This window comes from Melozone crissalis, unplaced genomic scaffold (genome assembly GCF_028551555.1).
Source record: "Melozone crissalis strain CALT ecotype California unplaced genomic scaffold, PUWL_Pcris_2 ptg000027l_1, whole genome shotgun sequence".
NCBI classification, from domain to species: domain Eukaryota; kingdom Metazoa; phylum Chordata; class Aves; order Passeriformes; family Passerellidae; genus Melozone; species Melozone crissalis.
The window spans coordinates 61,545,195-61,571,923 of record NW_026535805.1 but is presented as its reverse complement, the minus strand read 5'-3'; the positions used below and the strand labels follow the sequence as shown (position 1 = coordinate 61,571,923).

At 37.0% G+C, this 26,729-nt stretch overlaps 1 protein-coding gene across 1 annotated transcript in view; it reads left to right on the top strand.

The window, feature by feature from the left end:
- TAF1B (TATA-box binding protein associated factor, RNA polymerase I subunit B) overlaps positions 1 to 26,729 on the top strand; it is a 45,796-nt gene that overhangs the window by 8,077 nt on the left and 10,990 nt on the right. The window contains exons 8-9 of the mRNA XM_054280471.1: positions 6,074 to 6,173; positions 25,832 to 25,979. Coding sequence (XP_054136446.1) covers positions 6,074 to 6,173; positions 25,832 to 25,979 — 248 coding nt within the window. The remainder of the gene's footprint in view (positions 1 to 6,073; positions 6,174 to 25,831; positions 25,980 to 26,729) is intronic.

Sequence of the window (26,729 nt, the reverse complement as noted above, 5' to 3'; positions counted from 1 at the left end):
GCCCTCATATGAATTTGCTCAGTAATAGTGAGAAGTTCTTTATATTTAGTTGTCTTGTCTTTCCCTTGTAATAACCATTTGTGCAGCTGCTGTTGGAGGACATTCTCTGTTGGTTGCAGTGAATTTCAAAGACCTGTAAGGAAGAAGGTTTTGAAGTTAGAGAAGTTTTTTATCCTTCTCCTTTAAAAATTCTTAAGACTTGCTGGAGGTGTGTATGGCCACACTTCTGTGATATTTGCTGTTGTCAGCATGTCAGAATTAAATGAGTAAACATTCTCCAGGACTTACATCAGTGTCATCATGCAGACAATACCAGCAGTGTACAGTGATCTGAAGTGCAGCAAAGTAACTTCATGCAATTGAGTTGAAATTAATATAGGAAGATCATTTTGTCTTCATATCTTTGTATCTGTAATTATGAGAGTTCAGAATAATACCTTTTAATATGGTAGAAATAAATTGTTCTAATAATAGGGTTTGATGCTAAATGGAGACTGTCAGGCTACTGCTGACAATGCAGCTCCCTTCTCTCCCCTACAAGGCCATGAACACTTCTCTTATGGACTTTACTTCAGGAATGAAAAATAGTTCATCAACTCTTGTTGGCAAAAAATGTTTTAAATCAGGCCTAAATAAGTTCAGGAATTCCTAGATTTTCCTTGGAAAACCTTTTGTATTCTGATACCCTTTATTAACAACTGTTGAAATACTGAGTATTTCTAAACAGATGATGAAAAAATATTACTTGGCCAAAATATATGGAATAGAAATACTCAAGTAAATACATTGGCAAATCAAATTGAAAACTCAGACAAAGTAAGGGAAAAACTGATTTAAAGTTCAGTGCTTTAATTTTTATTTTTCAAATATGTAACCTGTGAGTTACAAGGCAAGGCAGTGGGTACATTTTCCCCTACCTGTGGTGCTTACATCTGGTGTAGCTGTTGAAAGTGTGATGAATGTAAGGGGCTTTTTCCCCCAGACTCTGCTGTTCCATCATGGCCTCTCTCCCCTGGCATGCCAGGTTCCACCTGCACTTTTCTAGCTTTGTACAAACTTTCCAAGAGGGATGGATATTCAAGGATCTTTTTTGCAAAACATCTACTTTCCAAAAGGGGGGTTTTTTATGTCTTGAAGTACAGTAGTTACTACTTGATAATCAATTTCTATGCAAAACAATTTAACCCTTTGATTTTACTTTAAGGGTGGCTGTTGCCTTCATTGATCAGAATTGCACAAACTATTGCATATTTGCATAACTGGATATGCTATTGCATAAAAGATGCTTGTAAAATTTTCATTAAAATGCTATAATATTCAGAATTCAAACTAATATCTTGCAATACAAAACTATTCATTGAGTAGATTAAGAAATAGTAGAACTCAAAAGTAGTGTTCAATAGCAAGATTTTTACTGGCTATCTTCTTCCTTAGGAAATTCTGTATGAGTCAGAACTACCATAACATACTCTGTAGTTTTGTTAATGATTAGCAAATAAATAATGTAAAACCTGTCTGATAATGTTTGTATATGGCAAAAATCCAGGTAATAAATTACAATTTCTGGGACAGAGCAACTGGTTCACACTAAAAAATAATTAGTTACCCTATTCTATTTGGAGAGAAAAATTAATAATTAAATATATATTCTTTGGTTATTGTATCTTGGAAACTGTCTCTGGAAGAACTGTTGGCTCATATCAGGCAAAGACATCTTCACATGTTTCTCTCTTAGTACAATGGTGTGGTTGGAAGAAAACCCAACCAAACAACAACTGCTGAAGTCAGCTGTCAAGAGGGAAGATAGATAGTTTTGTTTGCATATGAATGGTAAATTATTGTGTTTGGCACATTAAAAATTGGAGACTGCAGAAAAGATCCTGGAAAAAGAACCTAGAGACTATCCTTTGGACTAATATCCTTAAGAGATGAGCACACTTGAATGGATTTAGAGAAAACATGAAAGCAGTAAAAAGGTTGGAAAAGGATTTTAAAAATCAAGTAGCAAATACAGCACAGAATGGCATAATCTAAAACTAATAATTGGAAATTGAAATAAGATTATTTGAATGAGAATATATAATGTAATTAGATACAATTTATGTGTGTAAGATTGTATAAATCACAATGATTCAGTAACTTTAAATGCACTGAACATATGAACTGGATTAAGTACAGAAAGTGAAGTTTAAAAGAATGTTATTTGTATTGCAAAGTTTTACCATGATATGATAGTTATATAAGACTATAATTACGTTATCATGCTTCCCTCCCTACCCTTAAGGTCTTTGCCTTTCAACAAGTTTGATGAAGAAGTAGAAAGAATTTTAAATTGCATGAACTACCATAAAATACTTGTTTTCTGACTTCTGAATATTTAAGTTTAAAAAATCAGACAATGTTCACATTTTTGCATGCATTAAGATACAAAATAATGACAGACTGAAGATGAAAACTATGCAGAGAAAGCATTAAGTATTCAGCATTACCTTTTAAGTCTTTGTAGGCAAATTGTTTTATTTAAACCAGCTGAATTAGAGTTCTGTTTAAAGTTCTGCCTTGTTTTTTCCTCAGTTTGGTTTTCTCTGTACCCTGAAGTCAGCTGACTACCACTCCTCCCGTGTGATACATGCTTAGGCACTACAGCCGGGCAATCTGCCAGCTTTTAAAGGATTTACAACACCAAAAATACACTCCTCCTTGCTACTTGACACACTTAGCAGAAAAACACTACAATTACCTCCTCTGACAGGAACATTTTGGTTTAAAAATAACACTTTCAACAGCATTTCTGCTCATGTCTACGCTACACATTAAATCCTTTTCCATTGCGAACAGTCTTACAATATTCCATATGATGTATGTTATTCATCTAAATAATAAAGTAGTTGGGTTTTGTTCAAGATGCTAGACTTTTGAGATTCTGTGAAATAATGCCTTTCATATGAGATTATACCTAATTGTGCTGGCAAGACTAAACTTATAATCAGTTTGTGGCATTACTGTGGCTTTAACAAATGCATCACTTCCTTCTAGCATGCTGAGGACCGAGGATTTTTTTCATACTTGGGCCTTATTAATGTATGTTGCTGCTGTAATTAAAAGAACATGGACTGTGTACTGCATCTGCCAGCCAAGTTTTCAAGCACCTCCCTGACAGAACATAGTCCTACAGGTGTTTTGACCATCTGTCTGTTAAATGAAAGGTTTGGAGGAACAGCAGACAAAAGAAACTGTTCTGAAGTGCTATTCCAGATTTGTATTTCTGGAATAAGGGTTAAAATTTGCATCATCAGCACATTCTATTCACAACAGGGTATTTGTGCTGTATTTTTAGAATGTAAAAACAACTTTTAACCTGAGAAGAAAGAGCATTCTCTTTTTTTTTTCTGGAGACAATTTTAAGATAGAAAAGATCTAACTTTTAAACAGTTGCAGTGCTTTGATTTGGTACAACCAAATTAGTGAAAACTTTTTTTAAAACAAAAAAAAATTGGTGGAAACTGCTTGTTTCTTGCAGTGTAGGGATGGGGTTCCAGCATCAGTTTAAGGTGCTCCAAGTATTTGATGCCGTGGTCTTGCATAAACATTCCTGTTGTTTCTCTTGCCATGGATGCTAGCATTCATGTGGTTTATGGTTTATTGGGTGAAAGAAGTAGATCTAGAAAAGATAAATTTTGTAAAAGAAAGGTTCACTGGACATTTTAGTGCTTCACTGCTGTCCCTTTCTACCTTGTGCTGGCAGTAATGTTCCTGCAGTCATCTGAGTCTGTTGGAGTGAAACCCTGAAGAGACTAATTCCAGTCTGATGCTCTGAGAAGTCACACAGGTGCTTTTGTCAGCAGGGAGGAATGTGTGGCAGGGGACTGAAGGAGGGTGGGATTCCCATCTCAGAGGCAGCAAGCTGTGAGGGTGGTTTGCCTACATCACCACCACACCACACCCGAGACAAGGTCCTGATTCTGTGCTCTTCCAACTGCTGCTCTGCTGGCTCAGGCGTTTGCTGCTCTCAGTGCCTTGGTTCCTCGCCTTCATATCTGACAGCTGATGGTGTGACTGTGCCTTAGCGTGTGTCAGCCAAAGCTTATCATCAGCTGAGCCAGTAATGCATCACTGCTGCTGAAAGGGGAAGGTCCTGCTTCCCTTTACTCCTGCCTGTGTCATGCCCCCCCTTCCCTCTGGCAACTGTTTCACTTGCAGAGCCATCTGTGAGCCTCTCCACAGTTGTTAGATGATGAAAGAAGCCTTGCTGGCAACAGGGTAACAGGTGGTTTTCTGCTGCTCTTGTGATTTAGGTTTGGGGAAGAGACCAGCAACAGCAGCTCCTGGCTGGTTCACAAGGAGGGAGATCCTGCTAGTTGTGTTGAGCTTTTAGTTTGGCTCAATCAACTTTGTGAGACCATACCTGAAGCTTCTGTTCCTCAGTGTAGTGGATGGCTAAAAGGGGCTGAGAACACATGTGGCAGCTGCTCAGGCAGGGCGGTGAGGAGCGGCAATGGGGGCTGCTTGGGAGAGCAACCTCATGAGAGCTCAGCGCGCATCTCCACTCGGGGGGGGAAATGCTGTTGCTGCTGCTTGAGGAAAGCTACTGAAATTTCACTTGCAAAATGATCATTGCACCATTTGATTAAAAAGGACTGTGCACCTGTTACTTCTTCACTTAAAGCTTTGGAACAAAGGCTGTTGGGCAATATGATTTTTCATATTGCTGTTATTTTTCAGGAATCATTATAAATTATTCTAACTATATGAGACAGTTTCAATCATGAAATGCACTTTTTTATTTTAATTCTGGGTTTAACTAATTTTTTCAATTAAACTGAACATTCAGATAAGACTGGTTTAAAAAAAAGTAGACTGTAACTGTAAACTTTGCAGTAACTAGCTTTAAACAGAATTTTAGTCAACTTCAGTAGATACACGCTACATAACATGGAACAAATAGTGATGAGGCACAGAACAGGGAGGTAGCAGGTGAGCTTGTGAATTGCTGTAGGCTCAGAAGGGACATTAAATATTTGTAGATCAAGAAGTTACTAATCTATGTAGCAAGATCAGAGAGATAACACTATCAGCAGGGAAGAAAATTGTTTTCAGTCCTGATATTAGAGTCTTCTCTGTTTGTAATGTTAACTTATTCAGGTTTAATGTACTCTTTTAACAAAATTGGTTTGGAGAAGAGGAGATGGGAAGGCATTTCTAGCTTAGTCCTATGGGAGACTACCAGTGTGCCTTAGTGTGGAATGGGTGTGTTGCCTTGTGAGGATGTGTGCTTGTTCAATGCTTGCTTGTCCTATTGTGGGTGTCTGCTAAGATGCTGGATAAGAGGAGGGGTTTGGTGTAGTGGTGGCTTTTTATTGGTATCTGTTCTTAAGTCTCATCTTTTACATATATATATGTGTGTGTGTGTTTTCAAGAAAAATATCAAATAATACTGTCAACCATTTACCAAACCAGTTTTTAACAACAAAGATGCATTATTTGTGTGCAAATAAGAATTAAACTATTTTTATTTATTAGTATACAAAACAATTTCTATTTATCCCTCAGTAATCCTGTTTTTGAAAAGTATCATCATAGAAATGTAAGTAATGTGGCTTCAGTTCTGTGTATCCGCTCATCATTCTGTGATTTTCTTCCCTATCGTGTTATCCGATTCAAACTCCTCCAGCAGAAAGTCTGTGTTTTAAAAGTAAAATTTACTTAAAGCTTGAGAATTTTGAAAAAAAAATCATGCCATTCAAAGGAGGCTTAAAGCAGTTCAAGAAATGCAGTAGTTGAAGAATGTGTAGAACAAACTCCATGCAAGCTTGTTGATTGTATGCTTACTGCCATGATGTTATCATTTGTCAGTCACATCTCAGCCTGAACTTAAAAGCCTGTTAAATGATTGAACTGGTTTTTGTTCTGTGGACATTTCTAGTGTGCAACTTCAGGTTGAATTGCTTAGGTAGCATAATACTGATGTTATTTCAAATCAAAATGTGATTTGTATATTAATTTTATAATAAACATATTAATTTGTTACCTTATATATTATTTTGATTTGGTCTTTATTTTTTTTTTAATGCAGGTTTGTTGTTGAAGGGCATATTCCATATATGAATGTTTTCCAGCATTTTCCAGAGAAAATGAAGTTATGTGGACTTGATCTTAAGATCTTTTGTGTAGAGGTAATGTTTTTCTTAAAGGAAAAGTTAAAAAAACCCCAACCAAAACCTAGTTATTTAGTGGTATTTTAATTATTTTGGTCACTGTACTAGTAAATTGATTAAATCTATTGTTATATAATACAGTTCATGTTTCACAGTATTGGAGCCTGGCAGAACCTAGTGCACTCTGTGACTTGGAGTGCTTTAATCTTTAACCAGTCTTATTATACTGATTACCTAAGTTAGAATGAAATCAATAAGTACTTGTGGAGAAAAGGGTATTCAGAACTGCTCTCAAAACACTCAGAAACAGGATTAAGCTTCAAGTGTAATGGCCATATATTATCCCTTTTGGTGCTTATTTGAAATAGCTATTGAATTTTTTTGCAATTCCATATTCTTTTAATAAAATATGGTTTAAATGCTATCCCTTGTTCTGTTCCTTGCTGTACTGATTGAAATATATCAAACCTAAAATCTATGTAAGGGAATACAGCTCTTCTTGGAACTGAATAGTAATGGACAGTCTTGAGTGAAATTTAGTTTCCCTTGTTATGATTCTTATGTATTGTAACAATTGCCCAATGACATTTCTGTTGCAGATAATTTATTATGGATTTTTGAAGTGTGCAAATAAAATCTTAGCTTTTAAGAACAGAAAGCAGCAATTCTGCCAAGCCCTCACTGATGATGTTGCTAGTAACATTAACACTCTCTAATATATAGCTTATATTCAACAGATCATGAGTTGTTCAGGGGTTGTGAACCTTCAGAAGTTTTAGCATTTTTGGGTTTGTGTTACTGCTTTCCTGTCTGGATAAATGAGAATTATGACCTCAACTTCTAAAAATCAGGAGATAAATTTAATATAAAAGCTTTTGATTTCTTTGTCTTAGAAATTTCCTTAACAGAAAATATGTTAGGTTGAAATATGAGTATAAACTTGGTTTTAAGTCTTTGTCCTTCTTTGCCTTCATCTTCTGCATGAGTTTTTATTTTGTGAATTGCAACTGTAAAGCTTGTAGCATACCTGAAAGTGGGAGAACTGGTTCTCCGAGAGGAGATGAGTTTCCTTTGGAGGATCCTACTGTTTCCTTTTAGGATAGGGCTACTCCCTTCATTTCCAAAGCATTAGTAGATATTCACACTAACCAGGTAATCTCTTAACTGTGTTTTCACTGAGATATATAGGTGTAGTTCTGTAGGCTTACTGTACCATTTGTTTTCCAGCCACTCCATTATTATTGTGGCTTCCTCTTTTTAGAAATATCTGCTCCTTGTTCCTTACTCTACCTTCAATGTTACTTTAGTAAGGCATATGCTCAGTTGTATTTAGTTTTAATGTTTTTTTTACTACATCATGAGGTTGATAATTGCAAAATTCTTATTAGCTCTTTCCTACATCTCATGTTTCTCACTGCAGCACTGAGATTACCAATGTCTTACTGTGTCTAGTTTTGGCATCTGAGTTTTGAGAAATTCAGGAGATGAGGTTATTGTCTTGGAGCAGGAAATGAGATTCTGTAATACTCCATTCTGAAAATATAGCTTACGTTCTTTTCTGCTTTGCTCTGTATTGAATATTTTGTCGACAATTATCTTAAAAACCTTGGTATTATGGCTGTTGTAACCAGGTGTGTAAGTTGCTCTAATGCCATTATTGTTGTACTTCAAGTCTGGTAAATATAAGCTGCAAACATGTTCCAAAATATTGATAACTGACAGGACTATTCCATATGTCTCCTTTTTAATTTTGAACAGATTTTTAGTGTGCTTAGTTGTGTCCTTTGCACCCCAAATTTGAATCAAGAAGTAATTTTGTTGTAGTAACTTGAAGGATTTGAATCATACTAAATATCACTTTATCAGTTAAGTGCAGATGAAGCCTAACTTGATGAGGCTCATCTTGTATATAAATATTCTCAGGGACTTAAAGACTTTTTTTAGTAGCAATTTCCCACATACTCAAAATATGCTGAATTTGTGCAAGGTTGAAGTTGTTACAGGTCTTAGTAAATGCTACGTTATTATGAAGTGAGTCACCTGCTTTCTGTGTAATGGTATGTGTATGTGTACATGCTCAAGGGGTTTTTTATAACTTGTCACTTAGTAATAGTTTTCCATATGCAAGGAATGGGACAAGTTTCAGGCTTCCCATCTGTGATAAATTTCTCTGTTGTGTAGTTTAGGAATGGAGTCTGTATCACTGACAGTTTTTCCTTGTGTTGCATCCTGTTTAGCAGTTAGAGGTGATTGCAGTATTTGCTGTACAAGGAGAGACTGAGAGCTGGGGGTTTTTCACTGAGGAGGGAAGGCTGGGGGCAATGTCAGTAATGTGTATAAATGTCTGTCAGGGAGGAGTGAGGATGGCATTGGGCTTTCCTCTTGGTGGTGTGCAGTAGAAGGACAGTACCCAACTGAAATACAGGGCACAAACTGAAAAACAGGAAATTCCATTTGAATATTAATTTTTTTCACTGTTTAAGGGTGATTGAGTGCTGGAACAGGCAGCCCTGGACCACTGTGGAGTCCCTGTCTTCAGAGGTACACAAAACCTGATGGGACACAGTCTTGAGCAGCTTGTTGCAGTTGATCCTGCTTCAGCAGAGGTGTTGGACTCCATGTATGGTCTCCAGAGGTCCCTTCCAACCTCAAGAATGCCTTGTATTCTGTTCCACCTTTTCAGTGTAGGTGGCAAATAGGCCCTTCATATTTTGGTGGTGGAACAGCTAACAAGAATGGCATAATTCTTCATTCTGCTAAAACTGAACTTTATTTAAAATAGCTGCCACAAAGGTATGGTTATATCTGAACACTTCTGTCCAGAAGTGTGAGAGCTTTGAGCATGACTGTCTCATAAAGAGAAAAGGAGCCTCCAGCTCTCTGTACTATCTTTAATCATGATGTATAACTGTTAGACAGGTGTCAGGGCCTAGCTGGAGAGAAGTACTACTCAAAAGTGTTGTCTGAAGGATAAAAGTACTTTATAGAAGATCTTTGAGAAAAAATTAGTTGTTTATCTTCCATATGTATTTATCTTTCCATTGTTCCAAGTCAATTTTCTAAGCTCTTACTTTATTAGTAATCTTATTTATCCCTTCCTCTATTAAATCATGTGTATATTAGAAATTAGCCCTTGGAAAATAGGTTTACCTAAAGGTACAATGAGAGGGTTAACAGGGCAAACAACAGCAGCAGCAAGGTGCTCCTGTTCTGTTCAGAAGTTCTAACTTCCCAGTACAAGGAAGGAAAAGCAAAATTTCCTTTTTCTAAAACAAGTATTCTTATTCCATTTAATTAAAATCTTTTTGTATGTATGAAGGAAGAGTAAGATACCTAAGTGTTTGGTTTTGTTCTGTGCAGGAGGTGAAGGATTTTTTTCCTTGTGTTTGCAAATTAAGTACAGTAGATCTCTGCTCATCCTAAGGCTAGTGCCAGTACCCAATACATCTTTGATAAGTGCAGTCATCTTTTCTGCTTTAGGTGGAAGTCACCTTTGTTCCCTTTTTAATGCACATAGGATATCTGGAATTTTAGGATATCTATTTCTTTTAAAACCCATTAGTATAGGAGTTAAAATGTGTTTGTAAATTATTAGTAGTGTATATATAAAGTTCACTGGATAATTTGTTTTCAGCTTGTATTATTTTATTGATATAATCTGTCTGCACACAAATTCCCTCTTTTATTTCTGCATGAAGTAGGGATATATCTTTAAGATACACATCCTTCACTTTGCTTTTAAGGATTTATCTTGATCCTTATACAAAATTGATTAAAACATCCCTTTTGCCTTGAGCTGTCAACAAGTTGTCTTTGCCATAGGTCTGTCTTGCCATGCATTTTTGACTTGGGATTATATACCAAATTATCTCTCAAGTATTATTTTCTTGGGCTTAAAAGTTGGTTATGCTTTCCTTCCTCAAATTTACCTTTAGCTCTCATTACTTTTATAAAACACACTATTTTTCAGTGTATTTTACCTTTAATGCATTGTAAGTGGAGTTTTTTTTAATGTCCAAAAGTAATGCTTTGATTCTCACATTCTTCATGCACATACAAATTTAAATATATGTATATATATAGGTAAGCAGGTCACTCCCATGGATGTTGGGCAACATGATTTACTAAAGTACTGAAGATAACAACCACGTCACTTTGGAGTATGTGCTGTGTGCAGCAGGATAGGTGTAGTCTCATAAGCATCTTTCAGATCCTCTTGTGCTAAAGAGCTTTGGAAGTGATTGTCTCTGGATGCTCAAGTATCTGGACTTGGCAAGGAGCATGATGTGGGACCTCAGAGAAGTTCCCTTCTCTCAATCTCTTCTCCAAATTTAAAAGAAAACTTTAGGAAGAAATGAGTTAAGGATCTCTTTTTTTCCCCCAGGGATGGGGGGGCCTGGAGGAAGTTGAGCTTGGTGGGTTAGTTGAATTCTGTTCAGACCTGTCTACCACCTTGTCCCTGAAGACAAAAAGAATGGGTATTTCCTGAATTATCCTTGCCACTTCTTCTGCCCTGGAGTGTGGTCACAGAATGGCTTCTCTCTATAAGCCTTTCTCCATTCCCCCTTCCCCTTCCCTTTCTCTTAGGTGGAAGTAGCTGCACAATTCTAAATCCACAGGTTTTACAAGGACACTGAATGTTTTAGTGTTGACAGTGTTGTTGAAACACCTTGCTGCCTAGGAATCTGTATCTTAAAAATTCTTCCCTTTTTTTCTGTAATTCAATTCCTTCCTCTCTTTTTTGATGTTTTTTGTTTGTTTTTTTGTATAATCCGGAGTATTGCTGCCTGTAACAAGGAATGTACTTACTTAAAAAGATTTGACCTTGCCAGCATGACAAAATTACCATCTATACTACTTTTTGATTGTCTTAGTATAGCTTTTTTTTGTTTCTTTTTACACATGCAACTTCCAACTTAGATTAACAGAAGCACTGTTTAGTTTGAATTCTGCTCTAATTTGCCTATTTCCATCCCTCGATGTCTTGTTCCATCCCTCGATGTCTTGATTCTTAAATGACTCTTAGTGTTACTCCTCAGAATTTTCCATGATACAGAAACACTTTCCAAACTTCCAGCTAAGAATGATGTTAGCATTCTTCCTTACCTTTGCCTGTGGAAAATTCTTGAATGCATCCTGCTAAAGCAGCAGAAATATACTCTGCTAGTCATAAATCACTGTTGCGGACAAGAGAAATGGGTCGTGAAACTCAAACTCACATGCCATGATTTTTTTTCCCTTTTATCCCACCTAACTGGAAAGCTTATTGTTCTTACCTTCTTGCTGATACCTTGTTTCTTTCAGGTTTAATAGCTTATCGTTCTACATTAAAATTTTGTTTCTTTCTGTGCTGGATTAGGCCAGTAGCTCTGGGCAGCTCAGTTGTGTTCTGTTAAATAAGGACTTTTAATTAATGCTCCATTATGAACTGATGTTGGCTTTGATGGAAAATTGAGCAGTTTGAAAACAAATGTTTGTGCTCTATAATTCATGCAAGGCTTTCATTCCCTAAAGGTGTCCTGTGATAGGTGTTGAAGTAGATGTTACAATGTATTTATGAAGTGGACTGGAAGTCTTCAGCTCTTTTGAGAATATGCCAGTTGAGCGTGAAGTGTTTTGTTCTGTATGATGCTTTGGTTTTATTTTATTTGTGTTGGAGGAGTACATACCTTGCTCTTATGCATTTACACACACACCCTCCCTAGCTTGGATTAGTAAATTTCTTTCCTCTTTTATTTAGGAATGAAAGGTTTCCCTGAAGAATGTGAGAGATGATCATTCTTCTCTATTCTGCCTGGAAACTTTCCAACTCTTTTGTTTCTTCTTTTACAGTATTCTATAGTTTGTATTTTCTTTTTGTTCTTCTCTTCCATTTTTAAAATGTTGCTTGGTTTTATTCTTGGCAGCACTTTGGTATCCATGTTTCTCTAGCACTAATCCTTCTGTCACCCATTTTTCTGTGTCAGCTTCAGTCTCACTTCTGATGATGATATGAGAGATCTGATTTCTGAGATGAATTTGCCAGGCTGTTCCTTTGCTAGCAAATCAAGCATGCTTCTGTTTTGCAGCTTTGTTCTTCATGATGCTGTTTCCTGCAGAGCAGCTCTTGAGTTTTGATTAAAGTATGAGTTACGTTCTTCCAGTGAGACTTAGTGGTAATTTTGATTTGGCTCCCCTTTGACTTTACTGTGAAAAAGGAAAAAGGTTTTCAGATCAGCTTCTTATGGGAGCTGGAGCTTCAGTCCACTCTCTCCTCTCCTCTCCTGACCTTACAAAAGTTGCTTGACTGGCAGGATATTTTTAGCTTCTGTTTTTCCCATTGCCATAGTATTAATTTGTTCAGGATCCATGCCAAGCTAATCATTCTACAGTTCCTGAATCTCCCCTTTTACATTTTTTTAAATACTGCATAATAAAGTGAAGAGCCCTTTGATGTTTAAAATTTCTTAAGATTATTTAAAAAACAACATTTGTTTTTCAGAGAACTCCTCAGTTATTTCCTTGAAGCTTCTTGTGTGTAAATTATCTGGGCCTCTCCTTTGTAAAATACTCCATTTTATCAGATAGTGGTTTACTTTTTGCAGACATAATTTTTCTCTTACCTGTGATTTTAATGCAATGGATTCGTATTCTTTTTCTAGTTATAGCACAGTCTTGCTTTTCTTCCTATTTCATGACATACCTATTTACCTGTGGCATTGAAATTCAAGATTTTTGGGTTGTTTGGGTTTTAAGTTTCCCTGGTGCTTACAACTTAACCACCTTTACATTGTGTTTCATTGCAGAATATCTGTAGTTTCTTGTCTCTTTTTTTTTTTTATCTAGGATATGTCTCTGAGCAGTGCAATCAAATGCCTCCCCTTGCTTCTAAAAGGGGGATCTTTTTTTGGTGATTTTCCCTTTATCCAATTATCCCACAATAAAAGGAGTATGGCAGATCTGTCTGGGAATGTAGTGACCTACCAGGACTGTATTTGGAAAGGTCTACTTGAGAAAAACTTGGCAAGTTAAACTCAGGACTTATATCCTTGTGCAGTACTACCCCATGTGGGACTTGTCTTCCACATTATAAATGACGTGTAGTGTTAATCATTTAAGTTACAATATGATTATATGTTCCAGAGTTTCACTACTGCAGATGGGTTAAAGATATGGAGCCTCACATTTGTATCCTTTCTCTCATTCTCTTCATTACAGGCAATATTACAATCAGAATATGGTTGTTAATACTTGCACCATATAACCACTTTGTGCCTTGTGACCGTCCAACAACTCAGTAGCTCAGCAAAGCTACTTTGAATTACATGGGGATGTGCCACAAAAATGTATGTGAATCAATTCAGCTTTGTTCAAGCATAGTAAAAGCCATTTTGTTTTGTAAATTTGGCTGAAAAGTTTAAGTAATTTAAGACGCCTCCTGATTTTGATTTCCCTGTGAATGTTGGGGGCAGAAGAACTGTCAGGTAGCCTGGAGGAAAACATAAAAATTGAGGGTTTCTCATGGATTAAGGGAAGACAGTTGCTCTGTGATTTGACCTGCCATATATAGGCAAAAGCAGGAATTGGTTAGTCCTTAGCTTTTGAGCATAATGGCTCAATTTTAGAAATAACTTGGCACTCAGTCCCCAGTAATTTCTAATAATCTCTACCAGGTTGTTACAAAGTGTGAGGGGGTTCTTGTAAAATATGCTGCTGGGATTGGTTGAATAATTTATCTGTGTTCTGACCAGAAGTAGCATCAGTGTTATGGGTTTATTGAAAACTAATTCTTTGATTTACTGTACCTAATAACACAAGGAAACTATCACTCCTGTATCTAGGTGTATTGCTTGTCTTATTCACATTGGAAACTCTTGTTTGCATTTTGGTTTAGATACCTTGAGCTGCTTTTGTTTTGTTTCCTGCAGTCAGAAGCATATCACAGATATTTTACTGTGTTTGAAGTGTATAAACTTAGATAGGATCTTCCCTGGGAAGCTTTGAAAAGTGTCTGCTCTCTCAGTTACTGAGTATTTTCATTAGATCACATAAGTCTAGATAGCAAGGAAGGATAGAGATTAGCAGAGGGACTGTTATTAGAGTACTGGTACTTCTCTCTTCTTGCCTACACTCAGCTCTTCTGGAGGTCTGTGCAGGTTTGCAAAGCTTGAAAACAAAGCCTAAGGACTTTTTCATCATTCTTTTCAAACTGAAGGAATTAATAATCTTCTCCCTTAATAAAAGATCACTGGTGACCCTCATTGTACCACAGGGAGGAATGAGTTCTATCCTTGAACCATGAAGTGCTCAGGGAAAAGCAGAGGGGATGGTGCTACTTAGAAATCTGTAGAGTGCTCTGCTCATAGGTCAAGGCATAAATTAATATGAAACTGTAATATTGACCACTGAAGATCCTTGGAAATCTCACTATGACTGTTTTTGGCATCAGTAAAAATATAGGTACTTGTCTTGCTCTTCAGGCTAATGCGTCCCTTCAGTTTTCTCCTGTAATTCCTTGGTTTGTACCCTAAATTGAATGGAATGTGGCTGAGTGCTTTCATACAGCAAATGATAGTTCATTCTTTTTTAATGTTTTATATCAAAGATGCTATTTATGGTACTGTAATTTCATCAACTTAAAAGCAAAGGATTAGAATTTGCTTCATTACAGAGTTTGAGTATGTGAATAGAAGTTCATAAACTGTAGAGTATTTCATAAGTGCTGGTGTTTCTTTAGTTGTGGGTGTGGACTTAGTCTCCTAATTATAGTACTCTTCTAGGAGGGACAGGTGAAGTGAATCACTGTTCTGAGGCTTTATGTTTCTTGTCCCATTGTCTAAGGAGTGAAATTCTCTGTATACTTTCGTGTTGTGAATTTTGTGTGAGGACATTGTACTGAAATTGTTATTGTGGAAATTATTTATAATGTTTGGTGACTGTTTTAGTGTTGCTAATTTGGTAGATGATAACAATGCTGTGCTAGTGGCAAGTTAAACAATTTTCTAGTCTGAAGATGGTTTTTTAAATAAAATGGTGTGCTGACCATTTTTGATGAATTAACCATGTAAGAAAAAGTAAAATGCATATTGCTGATACATGCAAAGATTACTTACAGAGGCAGAAGGAATTTTTAAAGAAGAATGATAATTTTGACAAAAAAATCCAGTGTAAACAAAGATATACCTGCAAGTTCTTAGTTTTCATCATTCTGTTAAATCTTTGTTTTTTTCATTTTTCCTCTCTTTTTTTTCCTTAATAAAATTCTGGATTCTGTGTGAGCAGTTTGGAGCAAGTCAAATATTCCCCTTGTTGCATCTACTGAGATATATAATCTTGTAGCTTCATAGTTATGAGAATACAGATGGAGAAATACTGCTTGAAATTTCTCAGACTTCATTCTTGTCCAACAGCTAACATGAATATCTTTATTCTAGGTGGAAAAAATAGTATTAAGTAAAGAAAAATTGGTTTGCAGTGTTCTCTGAAAGCTGGTGTTATCAATGCTGCTATGTTCAGGTAGCAGCCTTAGTTTAAATACCTGTGTGATTTTAATGATACAGGTTTCTGTAATCCCTTTATGATGCAGTTTTTGAACACACAGTTGTTATAGCCCAGCTACATTAAAGTTATTTTCTAATAACTCCTGACATCTAATGAAGAATGGAGATGGAAAAAATTTATGTTAATGTATGAATCTACAATGTACTGTATCTTAAATACTATACAGAGATTTGATTGTTTTGCTTTTCTTACCCTTTTGTTGCAGAAGAACTGAGAGGTACAGAGTCACAACAAGCATTATCAAACAGAGACAACTTTCTTACAAGAAACAATTAATATTATCTACTTATCTTTCAACCTAGAGAAGAGGTGACTAAGAGGAAGATGTGGTGGTAGTTTGTAGAACATGTTCAGGAGGCAATTGTTCAATGTCTCTTCCAATTCAAGGACTGGGAGGTGTCAGCAGAGGTTGCTGGTTTACAGGTTCAGAATCAAACAGCAGCAGATGTGGCTTCATACGTTTTGTGGGTAACTGGTGAAATTCCTTGCCTTAAATGATGCTCTGGATGTTAAAAGGGCCAGATGCTGACTGTACAAATGTCATGGAGGAATAGAGATCTGGAACAAAAGAATAGTGAGATCTCACTGCTGAGTCAGCCACAAAAGGTACAAAGCTGGACAGATGTTTGGTAGTGTTGTGGCTTGCTTGGTTCTTAAATTTATCCCTGCACATTTTGCTTGCTCGCTTCTGGGTGCAAGGTTAAATAGATTATTTTGATTGATGTGGTACAGTCACTTTTTTTGTTTTGTTCTGGGGTTTCAGTTAAGCTTTCAGTTTGTGGGTTTTGTGTTCTGGGGAGACTTTTTTAAAGATCATAAAACTTCATTTTTCATTAACTAGTTATCTTAGAACAACTCTTTTAAAGTTATAGTTCAAGCCTTTAAGTTAAGTGAACTAAATATGGTCTGATAAAGTTTCACATTTACAGATCTCAGAGTGTTTCTTATTCAACTTGAAAAATGTTGAGGAATGATTAAATGGTAAAAGTACACAAAATCATTGCGTAAAAGGGGTATGTTTAGCCTACACCAAAGAATTCTAAGCAGTAAATATGACACATTTTTCTTAAGCAAAACTTTGCTATTTGAAAAATAGCTTGTATTTTTCTAGTGACCTTTTGGGTTGTTTTGATGGAGGAACTATAAAGGAATTGCTTGTTTAATAACTCACAATGTAAAATTCCTTACTGTTGAGTAGTAGTGATGATCCCAATGCCAGGAGGAAGCAGGAACACTTGCAAGAAGCCTGGCCTAGGAATGTAGCAAGAAGAGAAACATGAAAAGCCATGTAAGAATAAATAAATTGTAGGTCATGGGGGAGCTCCTGGGCTGACGGGGACTGCAGCTCAAGGGGTTTTGCACTTTACCCTTAATATTTTTAAGCAGTCCTCAATTCTGTGCAGTCCTCTTTTGGCCCTAACAGCAAGTACAGGTCCTGATTTGTGAACAGATTAAGTTAATACTCTATCTTCTTTTCATTTCTTTGAATGCTGATTAAAGTTTTACAATTGAGCATATGACATTTAGGAATTACTGAAGAGAACGTGCATTTAGCTGAGACTGTATAAATGCTCTAGGGTGTAGTCGTTACAATTTCATCTCATATTGTTTCTAAACCGAGATAGCGTCTGAGTTCAGCGTGCAGGAAGTAGGGAGCTGCTTGGAATCTTTTCCTTTTCCTCATTTATTATGGAGTTCAAGCCTGCGTTAGTACAAGCCACGTGAAACCAACTCACTTGCAGAATATTTGGTCCTTTCTCCTCCTTTGATGCTGATCATTCCCCCTGGTCACAAGACTGCTGCTGGGCTGGGCTTTCAGGGCGGGTGTTGTGCAGCTCTGTCCCAAGGTGGAAAACTGGGACAAAGACACCTGCCTGAGGGACTGGGGTGGGTTTGTGCCACAGTCATGAAGAAACCTGAAGATTTTCCAAATGCTGTAAAATGGTGCCTGTGGTTTTTTTTCCACACTGGCTTTTTGAAAGGATTTTGTATCCCTTAATAATCTGCTACTGGCTAAAGCACATGTCTTCAAGTCATCACATAGGTCTTAGGAAACTGCTGAGTTATGGACATGTACATAACACTTTAAGTTTTGGTGGATTGCATATATATATTTTAGGGTCTGATTCAGACAGAGTAATTCCTGGCTAAATCTGTTCATGAACTCATAAATGCAGGTCAAAATATTTGCTGTTTTCTCCTGGAGAGTTTGGACTGGAATGTTAACAGCTTTCTGCTTCCCTGGAAAGCTTATCCATCAGACTGGCTTTTAGACATGTTCCTCTGTTTGCTGAAGTCTTACTCTCAAAATATTTCAGGTCTAATGTGTAAGAGCTTCTTTTCCTGACTGAAATTTGAGTTACCTTAATTGCCATATGATTTTTTTATTTCTTGTTTTCAGTGGTAACTATTTAAAGAATTCAAATTCAGACAGAAGGTGTTAATTCTTATTTATTATAAAAACAAATCTTTTGTGAGGGATGAAATTCTAACTATACAAATCCTGCTAATCAGCTATGTTGCACTTAGCTTCCCAAACAGGGAGGGATTCCTGCTTTATTCTGCTGGTGTTTTGAGATACCTTGTAATCTTAAGGTTTTTTTGGAGTGGGTGTGTATCCATCAGAGGGGCTTTTTTCTCTGCCTAACTCTGTATTTTTTGTGCATTTTAGCAGGTGCATGCAGTACTTGTTCAGGGTAAAAAGTAGTGCAGAATGAAAAGAAGCAAGGGTGAGGCTTTTATTTGAAAGAAAAAAGCTGAGGAGGAAGTTCACTGCTGAAAGGGTTATTGTAATCAAGTTTATCATGAGAGCTTGCTGTTGTGTAACAGAAACTCTAGCTTGTCCATACCTGTCTTTAAGCATTACTTAATGAAGAAAGAAAACAAACCTACCAAAGTATTTATGAAATTCAATAAAATTTGTTTCCAAACTCTTAGATTTCAATACATTATGACAATTCAGTTCCTTATTGGAGTTCTCTATGTGTTTTTAGAAAGACTACATTTTTTGAAAAAGTGATACTTGACTGAGTTTGCTTGTGAGCATGAACAATGTAATGCTCGAGCACGTGTCTCTCATGGTTTAATAATATTGAAACTCATTTATTCAAAAACCACTTTAACCAGGAATCATGTAATGAAAAATATGTCTTCCTCTGAAAGTAGCCCATTAAAAAGCTTGTTAGGCAGCCATTTTTTTTTCCCCCTAGTAAAGGAGTACATACATCTATAATAGACATTCAGATGGCTTTTTTCTTTGTATGTAGGTTGCTGGCTCATCCTCATGCCATCTTGAATTCTTCAGTAAAGAAGAATTGCCTGGATCAGTTTAATGCAGTCTAGCACCTTTTTTCTCTCAAAAAGACATAAACTTTGTTTATTGAGTCATTTTCTAAAATTAATCTTTTTGCTATGTCAAGGCCCTTCTCACTTGCTCTACAGCAATGGCCAGGAGTAATTTGGGATTTTAGGATGTAGTAGTTGTTGCAGCTGAAACAGTTATTAAAAGGAGAGAGGAAGTGAGAGCCTGCCAGTGTGATTTCTGTGATTTTGATGGTGTCCCAACTTCTTTTTTCTTCCCTTCTGCCCATTTGTGACCTGACACATAAATTGGACAACCTGTCTCCCTGTCTTTCAGGTGGACAAATTGTTTTCCTTTTATTTCTTCCTTCTGCTTGATAGGAGGCTTGTAAAGGAGCAGCTTTACCTGTGTGCTTGGTCTCTTTGTCTTTTCTAATGGAAGAAGTTCCACGAGATGCATATTTCTTTGCAGTTACCTAAATGGAGTTCTAGCAGTTTCACCTGTCTTCTTCTTGTAATTTGGTTCCCTTTTAATAATTCCGGGCACACCCTCTCACTGTTACATCAGCATCTGTATGTGATTCATGGATATCAGGGTTTGGAGAAATCTATCCACTCATTTAAATGCTATCCACTCATTTTAAATACTAATTTGGGTGTAAATTTCACAGTTAATACAGTCCATGTAAAAATGAGTGCACTGAGTCAGAAGTGGGGCTCCTGGAGTCTGTTCTCCTGTTTCAGATGTGACTGAGGAAAGGAGGCAGGAGCAGGGGGCAGGGGTTCCTCCATGTCCACTTTCACACTCACCAGCAAATCAAGCCTTGGGTGTTTCTATACAGCAGTGGTGACAGTGCTGACTATGCCATGGAATCTCAAGATGGTTTGGGTTGGAAGGGACCTTTAAAGAGTCTCTTCAAACATTGCCTATGTCTTTTCTGTATACCCTTTGCTCTGACAAAGAAGGCTTTCCTGAAAAGACTGCTCAGAATCTAACCATTATAAAGTTGCCTACATTAAGTTTTTTCCAGCTAGGTTAAATGGCAAAAAAAAAGTTTCAGTATTTCCTATTTTTTCAAAGTTTGTATTCATTGTAATACACAATGTTAAAGTACCTTTAATTTGTGTTTGATGGCTATAACATTTGTTTGTGGCTGTTCCAGGTGTGATGGTGGTTGTGCCTGAGAGGTAGATAGTGGTCAGGCAAGGGGGAAAACCAATGTTGTTTTAAAATAAATTGGCAGTATTTGTTGGTGTAGGTTTATATGGGAGGTAGCTAGATTAGTAGTACTGTAAGAATATACAAAAAACATGAAAAATATAATTTGTGACCATGTTAATGATCTAGTATGTAATAATTGGTCCACAAGATAATTTCCTTCAGCTTTAAATACTAATTTGGGTGTAAATTTCACAGTTAATACAGTTGTTGTCTCTACTGTCAAGTCTTTTGTGCAATCTGCATGCACTGTGGCTGCTGTCATCCCATATCAGGCTCATGCTGCAGATGACCAGATATATGTGAACCAGTTGAGCAGCAGAAGCAAAGTAAGGTGAGCCAGGTGCCATAGAGAACTTGACTGCTCTGCTCATTATTGGTACCTGATTTTACCTTATGTAAATGTAGAGCCAGCTTAGGTTCCTGGGAATGTGTGTTTCAATCCAGGCAGCATTCAAAGATCTTTACATGCACTAGGGTAGCCATTTGATTTATTATTTTTACAATAAATATATTTTATTTTATTTTATGGGCATGCCCTGCTTTACACAAGGTGTGAAGCAGAATTCTGGATTGTGTTGCAAAAACCCATTCCTCAACCCTCATAACTTGTTGTTTTCCAAACCTACAAATTAAATGGCTTTATTAATCCATTTCCTGGTAAGTTCAGTACACTCTTTTTCAAACTCAGTCTAAGTCGAATTTGTCATCTTAAAAATGATGAAGCCTTGCATATTCAACTCTAAACATTAGAAGATTCCCTAAGATTTACAAAAAGCTGATAATGAAAAAATGAGTCAGATCTTATTAGGTTCCAGTATTAAATGATCATTAAAGAAATCCCTTGGGAAAAATGTCCAGTGGGGAATATGAGCATCACACAGTAGGTAGAACTTCAGAGAATGTGCAGGCATGGGGAAAAAAGGATCCCAGGATGGAAATGCACAGGTAAAAGGATAAGGAAGGGAATTGTGCTGCAAAAAAATACTGAACAGGAAAGATGAAAGAGAAAAATATAAAATGAAGAATTTAGAATAACTGTACAATTATTTATTTTCAGAAATAGTAGAACATTATCATTATACCATAAGCTGAGTTGTGAATATTGTGAATATGTAAGTAATGGGATATTGTCCTGACACGAGTGAAGGAAATGGCTTACACAGTTATCCAAGAAGAGAGTCAGCCAGACCACATTTAAAACAAGAAACTATGGAGCCTGCAAATTGTTCTAGAAAGCCAGCCAGTGCATACTGTTTTCTGCTTGTTGATCAGCAATATTCTGATATTGTCCAAACAAGTAGGAGAGGCTGCAATCTTGGCTTACTCAAAACAATTACCTGTTACTTGATCTGATTATCATGCTAATAGTTTGGCTCCTCTGCTCCTGAAAACCAGTTTGTTGTTTTCTAATACAGGTGAAAAATGCCATGTAACTTTGAAAGATAAAGACAACTAATTTAAATAGTTTAATGAATATTTATCATTATGAAAATCTTGTTATAGACACTTTTTCACTGACTCAACGATGTGTATTTTGTTCTCCTGTGCTCACGGGGCAGGGGAAAGTACTCTCAAGTAATACTAATCTTCTGTACTGCTTTCTGGAGTGACCTTATTTGTCATATGTGGGAATAAGAGACAAAGATTTAAAAACAAAGCTTAAGAAAAGGTCTTGGCAACCTCTGTAGCCCATCTGGACAAGTTACAGACTCTGTCAGTGTTGTTGATCAGTCTTGGAGGAATCCCAGCTTGCGAAACACCTGAAAAGGCTAGCAGGTGGAATAGCTTTAAAAGGGCTTTTTGTCAGTCTTCCTGGAATTATTAGGTGCCCTTAAGGGTTTGTAACTTGAGTTTTATATGTGGTTTTTATTGTGTTTCCCAGGTTCCCAAAACAAGGTGAGAACTTAGTAACTTCATGTGGTGATGGACAGGGGAGTTGTCCTAATATATACCACAGAAATACATCTTGAAGTTTTTAATTTATGATTGGATAAGTGAAAGTTATACTTGGAGGGTGTGTGGCATATGATCTAACACTGTCCTCTATTGTCCAAGTACTCCTCCCTTGGGGTTTAATCATGGGTTGCTGGAGGCAGAGTTTTTTAACTGAAGGAGGGAGGCCCTGGCTCTGGTTCTTGATTTCCTAGTGAATTTGCTGGTTGACTTCCAAGGCAACTTGTTTTATCAGGTTCTTTTTTTTCAGAGATACATAGCTGAGTAGAAGGTGGTAACTTTTACTAATTTTGAGGCTGCTTGTTTTCTGCATCTTTACTTAATATTGTCTCAATATTTGCTGTGTCGGTTGTGTGGAATTTGGGAGTTCTTTCTCTTTTAACCCTCCCAACATGTTTGAAATTTGACAGAATAAAAGATTTTTTGTGTGAACCCACAGCTCTTTCAGAGTTAAACAGAGTATGAACAGGGCATACAGTGACTGGTGAAAACAGCCAGTGCTTGGTTACTGCAGAAACCCTTCAGTGTCCTTAGCCCTGACCTTTCAGCCCTGTGCTGTGTCCCAGGCAGGTGTGACCTTGTGGTGGATGCAGCTGTGCTTGCAGCTCCCAGTTCCAGAGGTGACTTTGCTGCTGGAAGCAGGGGTTCAGTTCAGCCTCACCATCATGGCACAGTGCTGGGACTACTACAGGGAGTGTTTTTGGGCTTAGGCTTTAAACACTGGGAAACAGCAGTTGATTTGGTTGATCTTTATTTTCTATTAGGATGCACATTCTAAGTGTTTTCTGATCTCTTACAAACACACATCAAGAACAGCTTTTGTCTGTTAACAGTGTTTTAAAAATAATCCAAGTGGTAGCTCTCAGTCTTAATTTTTTATTTGTAGTTTTTATACCACTTGTTTGCCTTCAGAAAAAAAAAACCCAACATTGGTTGTCATTGCAAAGCTAAGCATTCTCTAGTCATTTTGAAAAAGAACCCAGTTGCCTTCTGTAGATTGCAAATAAAAGCTTTGAACCAAAAGCAGATATTGGGCAGAGGGAAGAAGGTTTGATTGACCAATACCTAGGACAGGAAAGCTGTCTCCTTGCCCTGGTCCAAGGAGGGAAGCCAAGGTGAAAGGTGATAAAGGTGTCTATTGGAGTCCTCCAGTTAAGATCTATATTCCTTAAAGTAGCTCAGTGTCAGATTAGACTTTGGATAACTCTGTTGGTGATAGTTTGATGTTTGAGAACGGGAATGCTTCAAATGACTAAATTCCCAGTGTCTTCATTTATTTTCACCTGTGATATATTATTAAGAAGCTACTAATTCAATTGCTTTTCATTAGGGGAAAGCATATTTCCTTGCTATCTAATTATGAATAGTATTCATGTAATGTTCTTATTTGAGTTATGTGGGACTTTAATTTTTCTCCCAGTACAGTCAAGAGAAGTTACATATGATTCAGGTTTTGTTCCAAGATTGGTTTGGTATTCAATTTAGCACTGCTTTTTAGAAGGAATGGGAAGTACTGTGAGCCTGGTCTTCTGCAGAGCTCTGGTAGTGCAAGTTTTACTTGTTTCTCAAGATAGTCCTGGAGCAGTCTAAGCCAATTTTAACACTGTTTAGAAACTATAATGAACATGATACAACTTCCTAACTGTTACAAAAAGTTACATGTGTAATAGTAGGTGACAGCAGAATTATTCATTTGCCTTAGCATGCGTTCGTGCAAGTCTGAACTGCAGTCTGAGGGGAGATCATTTAAAAAGAAACAGTGTAATGTTGGTAATCACTCAAAACAAAATTTGAGCATTGGCTACAGAGCTTATATTAAAATAAATGAAGGCAAATTATTGAATAAAACTACATTAGGTCACATCATGTCTTGTTGTAAACACAGTTACTCTGTAATCTGAACCAAAAAAAGAGCAGAAGCCTGCATTCACTCTTCTTCAGGAAAGTTTTGAAGATGTGCACAAAATGTAAAGCCCTGCTAAGTTTCTTTTAATGGAAGGTTCCAAATTTACAAATTGACTTTATAAAATATGAATACATGATAAAGTGCTCTGCTGAATTAGAAAAATCCCTAGCTAAGGCAAAAAAATCATTGCTTTTTATACATTTAAAATATTAAAGTAGCCTGAACAACTGAAATTGTTGCTTTTCGAGGTAAATTGAAGTAATCATTTTAACTACAGAAAATTAAGAATATTTAATGAAGCAGCTCAGATATTGTGAAATGAGGGTCAAACCTCAGATCCATACTTACGCAAACTTCAGGTCCTGCTGAGTTCATTATGAATAAACATGTCAAAATCTTGCTGTAATTTATATTCTCCTATAGCAGCAAACCTCAGTACAAATTGTGAGAACTTTCTCATGCAGCCAATGGTTTCAAAAAGAGAATTTCAGATTTATAGTCACTAATAAATATGCAAATATGGATTTTTTTTTAACTAAATAACATGAAAGATTCTGTGGAAGGGTTCTAGAGGATGTGGGCCTGGTGCTGAATGGGAATATGATTACAAAAACCAAGGAGAAGGCTAAAGTGATGATTGGGTTTTTTGGCCTCAGTTTTTGAGGAGCAGTTTAGGGAATATGTGAATGAAGTGGGCATGTGAAGGTTCATGGGATGCAGTGAGATGCTGCACAAGTGTTGAGGCAGCTGGCTGGTGTCACTGCAAGGTCACTGTCACTAGGATTTGAGCAGTTCTGGTGACTGCACAAGTTCTCAAGGGAGACAGGGCATCCTTCCTCTCTGCTTGGCACTAGTGAGGTGCATCAGAAGTGCTGGGTGCTGCTCTGGGCTCCCCAGTACAAGGGAGACATGAATGCAGTGGAGAGAGTCCAGTAAAGGGCTCTGGAGATGGGGGAGTGGGGCCTGACAGATGAGGGGAGCTGAGCGCGCTGTGACTGTTCATGCTGGAGCTGGAGGATACTCAGGGCAGGTATGGTGTGGTGCCTGCAGGAGGCTGCAAGGGAGGAAAACCAGATCCTCCTTAGTGCTATCCAGTGACTGGATGAGAAGAAAAGGGCACAAATTGAAATACAAGAAATTCCATTTAAGCGTAAGGGGAAAGAAAATCTTTTTTCCTTTGTACATTGGAGTTGGTGAAACACTGGAGCAGATTTCCCACAGCCCTTGGAAGCTGCCATCTGTGGAGATGTTCAGTTTCTGACTGGATATGCTCCTGGGCAGCCTGGTTGAACTGACCTAAGCAGGGGCTTGGACCCAGTGGTCTCAAGCAGTCCCTGCCAGCCTCCACCTTCTGTGCTTCTCTGACCTCCTAGCTCTTTAGATAGTTCACCCTCATTTACATCTCTATTGTTTTTGTTCCCAAAGCTCTCCGTTTTTGGAGAATCTGGATGCATAATGAGCATTTCACAAGAAAGGTAGTGAGGTGGTGGAAGATCTGAAGCAACTTTCTGTTTTTTCCTTTTGTATTTCATGGGATTTAAAACTAGCAGTTTCTCTTTGCAGTACTGTAATGGCTGTAATTTACTGTAATGTAAGTGGCTCCATTCTTGCATGTGTGTTTAGTCATAGTTTGCTAAAAGAGTCTGTATAAATAATCCTGTATTAAACAATTCTGAATTTAACATCAATAATTTTAAATAGTTAAAAAATATGGTAATAGAGCAAATGTATAACCCCTCCAATCCTGTCTTTCAGTCGTGGCCTGAATATAAAGAAGTATTCAACAAAATGCATGAGCTTGCAGCATTTTTAGACCTGCCTCGTTTTCCAGATATAACAGAAAACTGCTTTCTTCATCCAGACATGCTGTGCATGAAGTACTTGATGGAAGCTAATTTACCTGGTAAATATTTTCCCTAGCCTGAACTGATAAAATTTTTTTGTGGTTTATTAAACTCTAGCAAAAAGGCTTAAATTACTACTTCAAAGTGCCTGCTCTTTTCCTTCTAATTTATTCCCATTTCAGTTTGAACTGAAAGATATTCTTTCCATAGAAAGCACCTTCCTCAAACATTTAGAGTACATGTTATGGGCCCAGATATGCAGGGGCACTCTGATGTTGGCTCTCTAAGGCTGTGGAGTGGATCCTTCATTTTAAATCTTTCAGTATCCATGTGAACTAAGAGGCGCCTGTTGAATTCATGTGATATATTAACTTCAGCTAAATGATTCATGTAGTTGGCACCTGATTGCTTAGCTCTGAAATTCTCATATGTTGTAATGGATGTATATTCTTTAACAAAGAATATATTTTGTGTATTATATAATATTGTATATTACTATTTATTTTAATATTAATTGATGGTGTGTGACAGATCAGCTTCTGTCTCACTTCATTTATATTTTAGTTCTGAAATGATATATAAGTATTGACTTTTTTTGTCTGTCCTACAATGAAGTCTTGAATATTGACTTGTCAAGGAAAAGACCAGTATGTCCTAGTATGTGAACTCTCTGTTAGGTTACCATATTTTCTGTCAAATACCATTGTGACTGAAGATGAGTTACACAGACAAGTAGCCTGTAAATTTTTTTCTCAAAACATTCCAACAGTTCATAGTAGGGAAGGGAGTTATTGTGTTATTTTGCAATT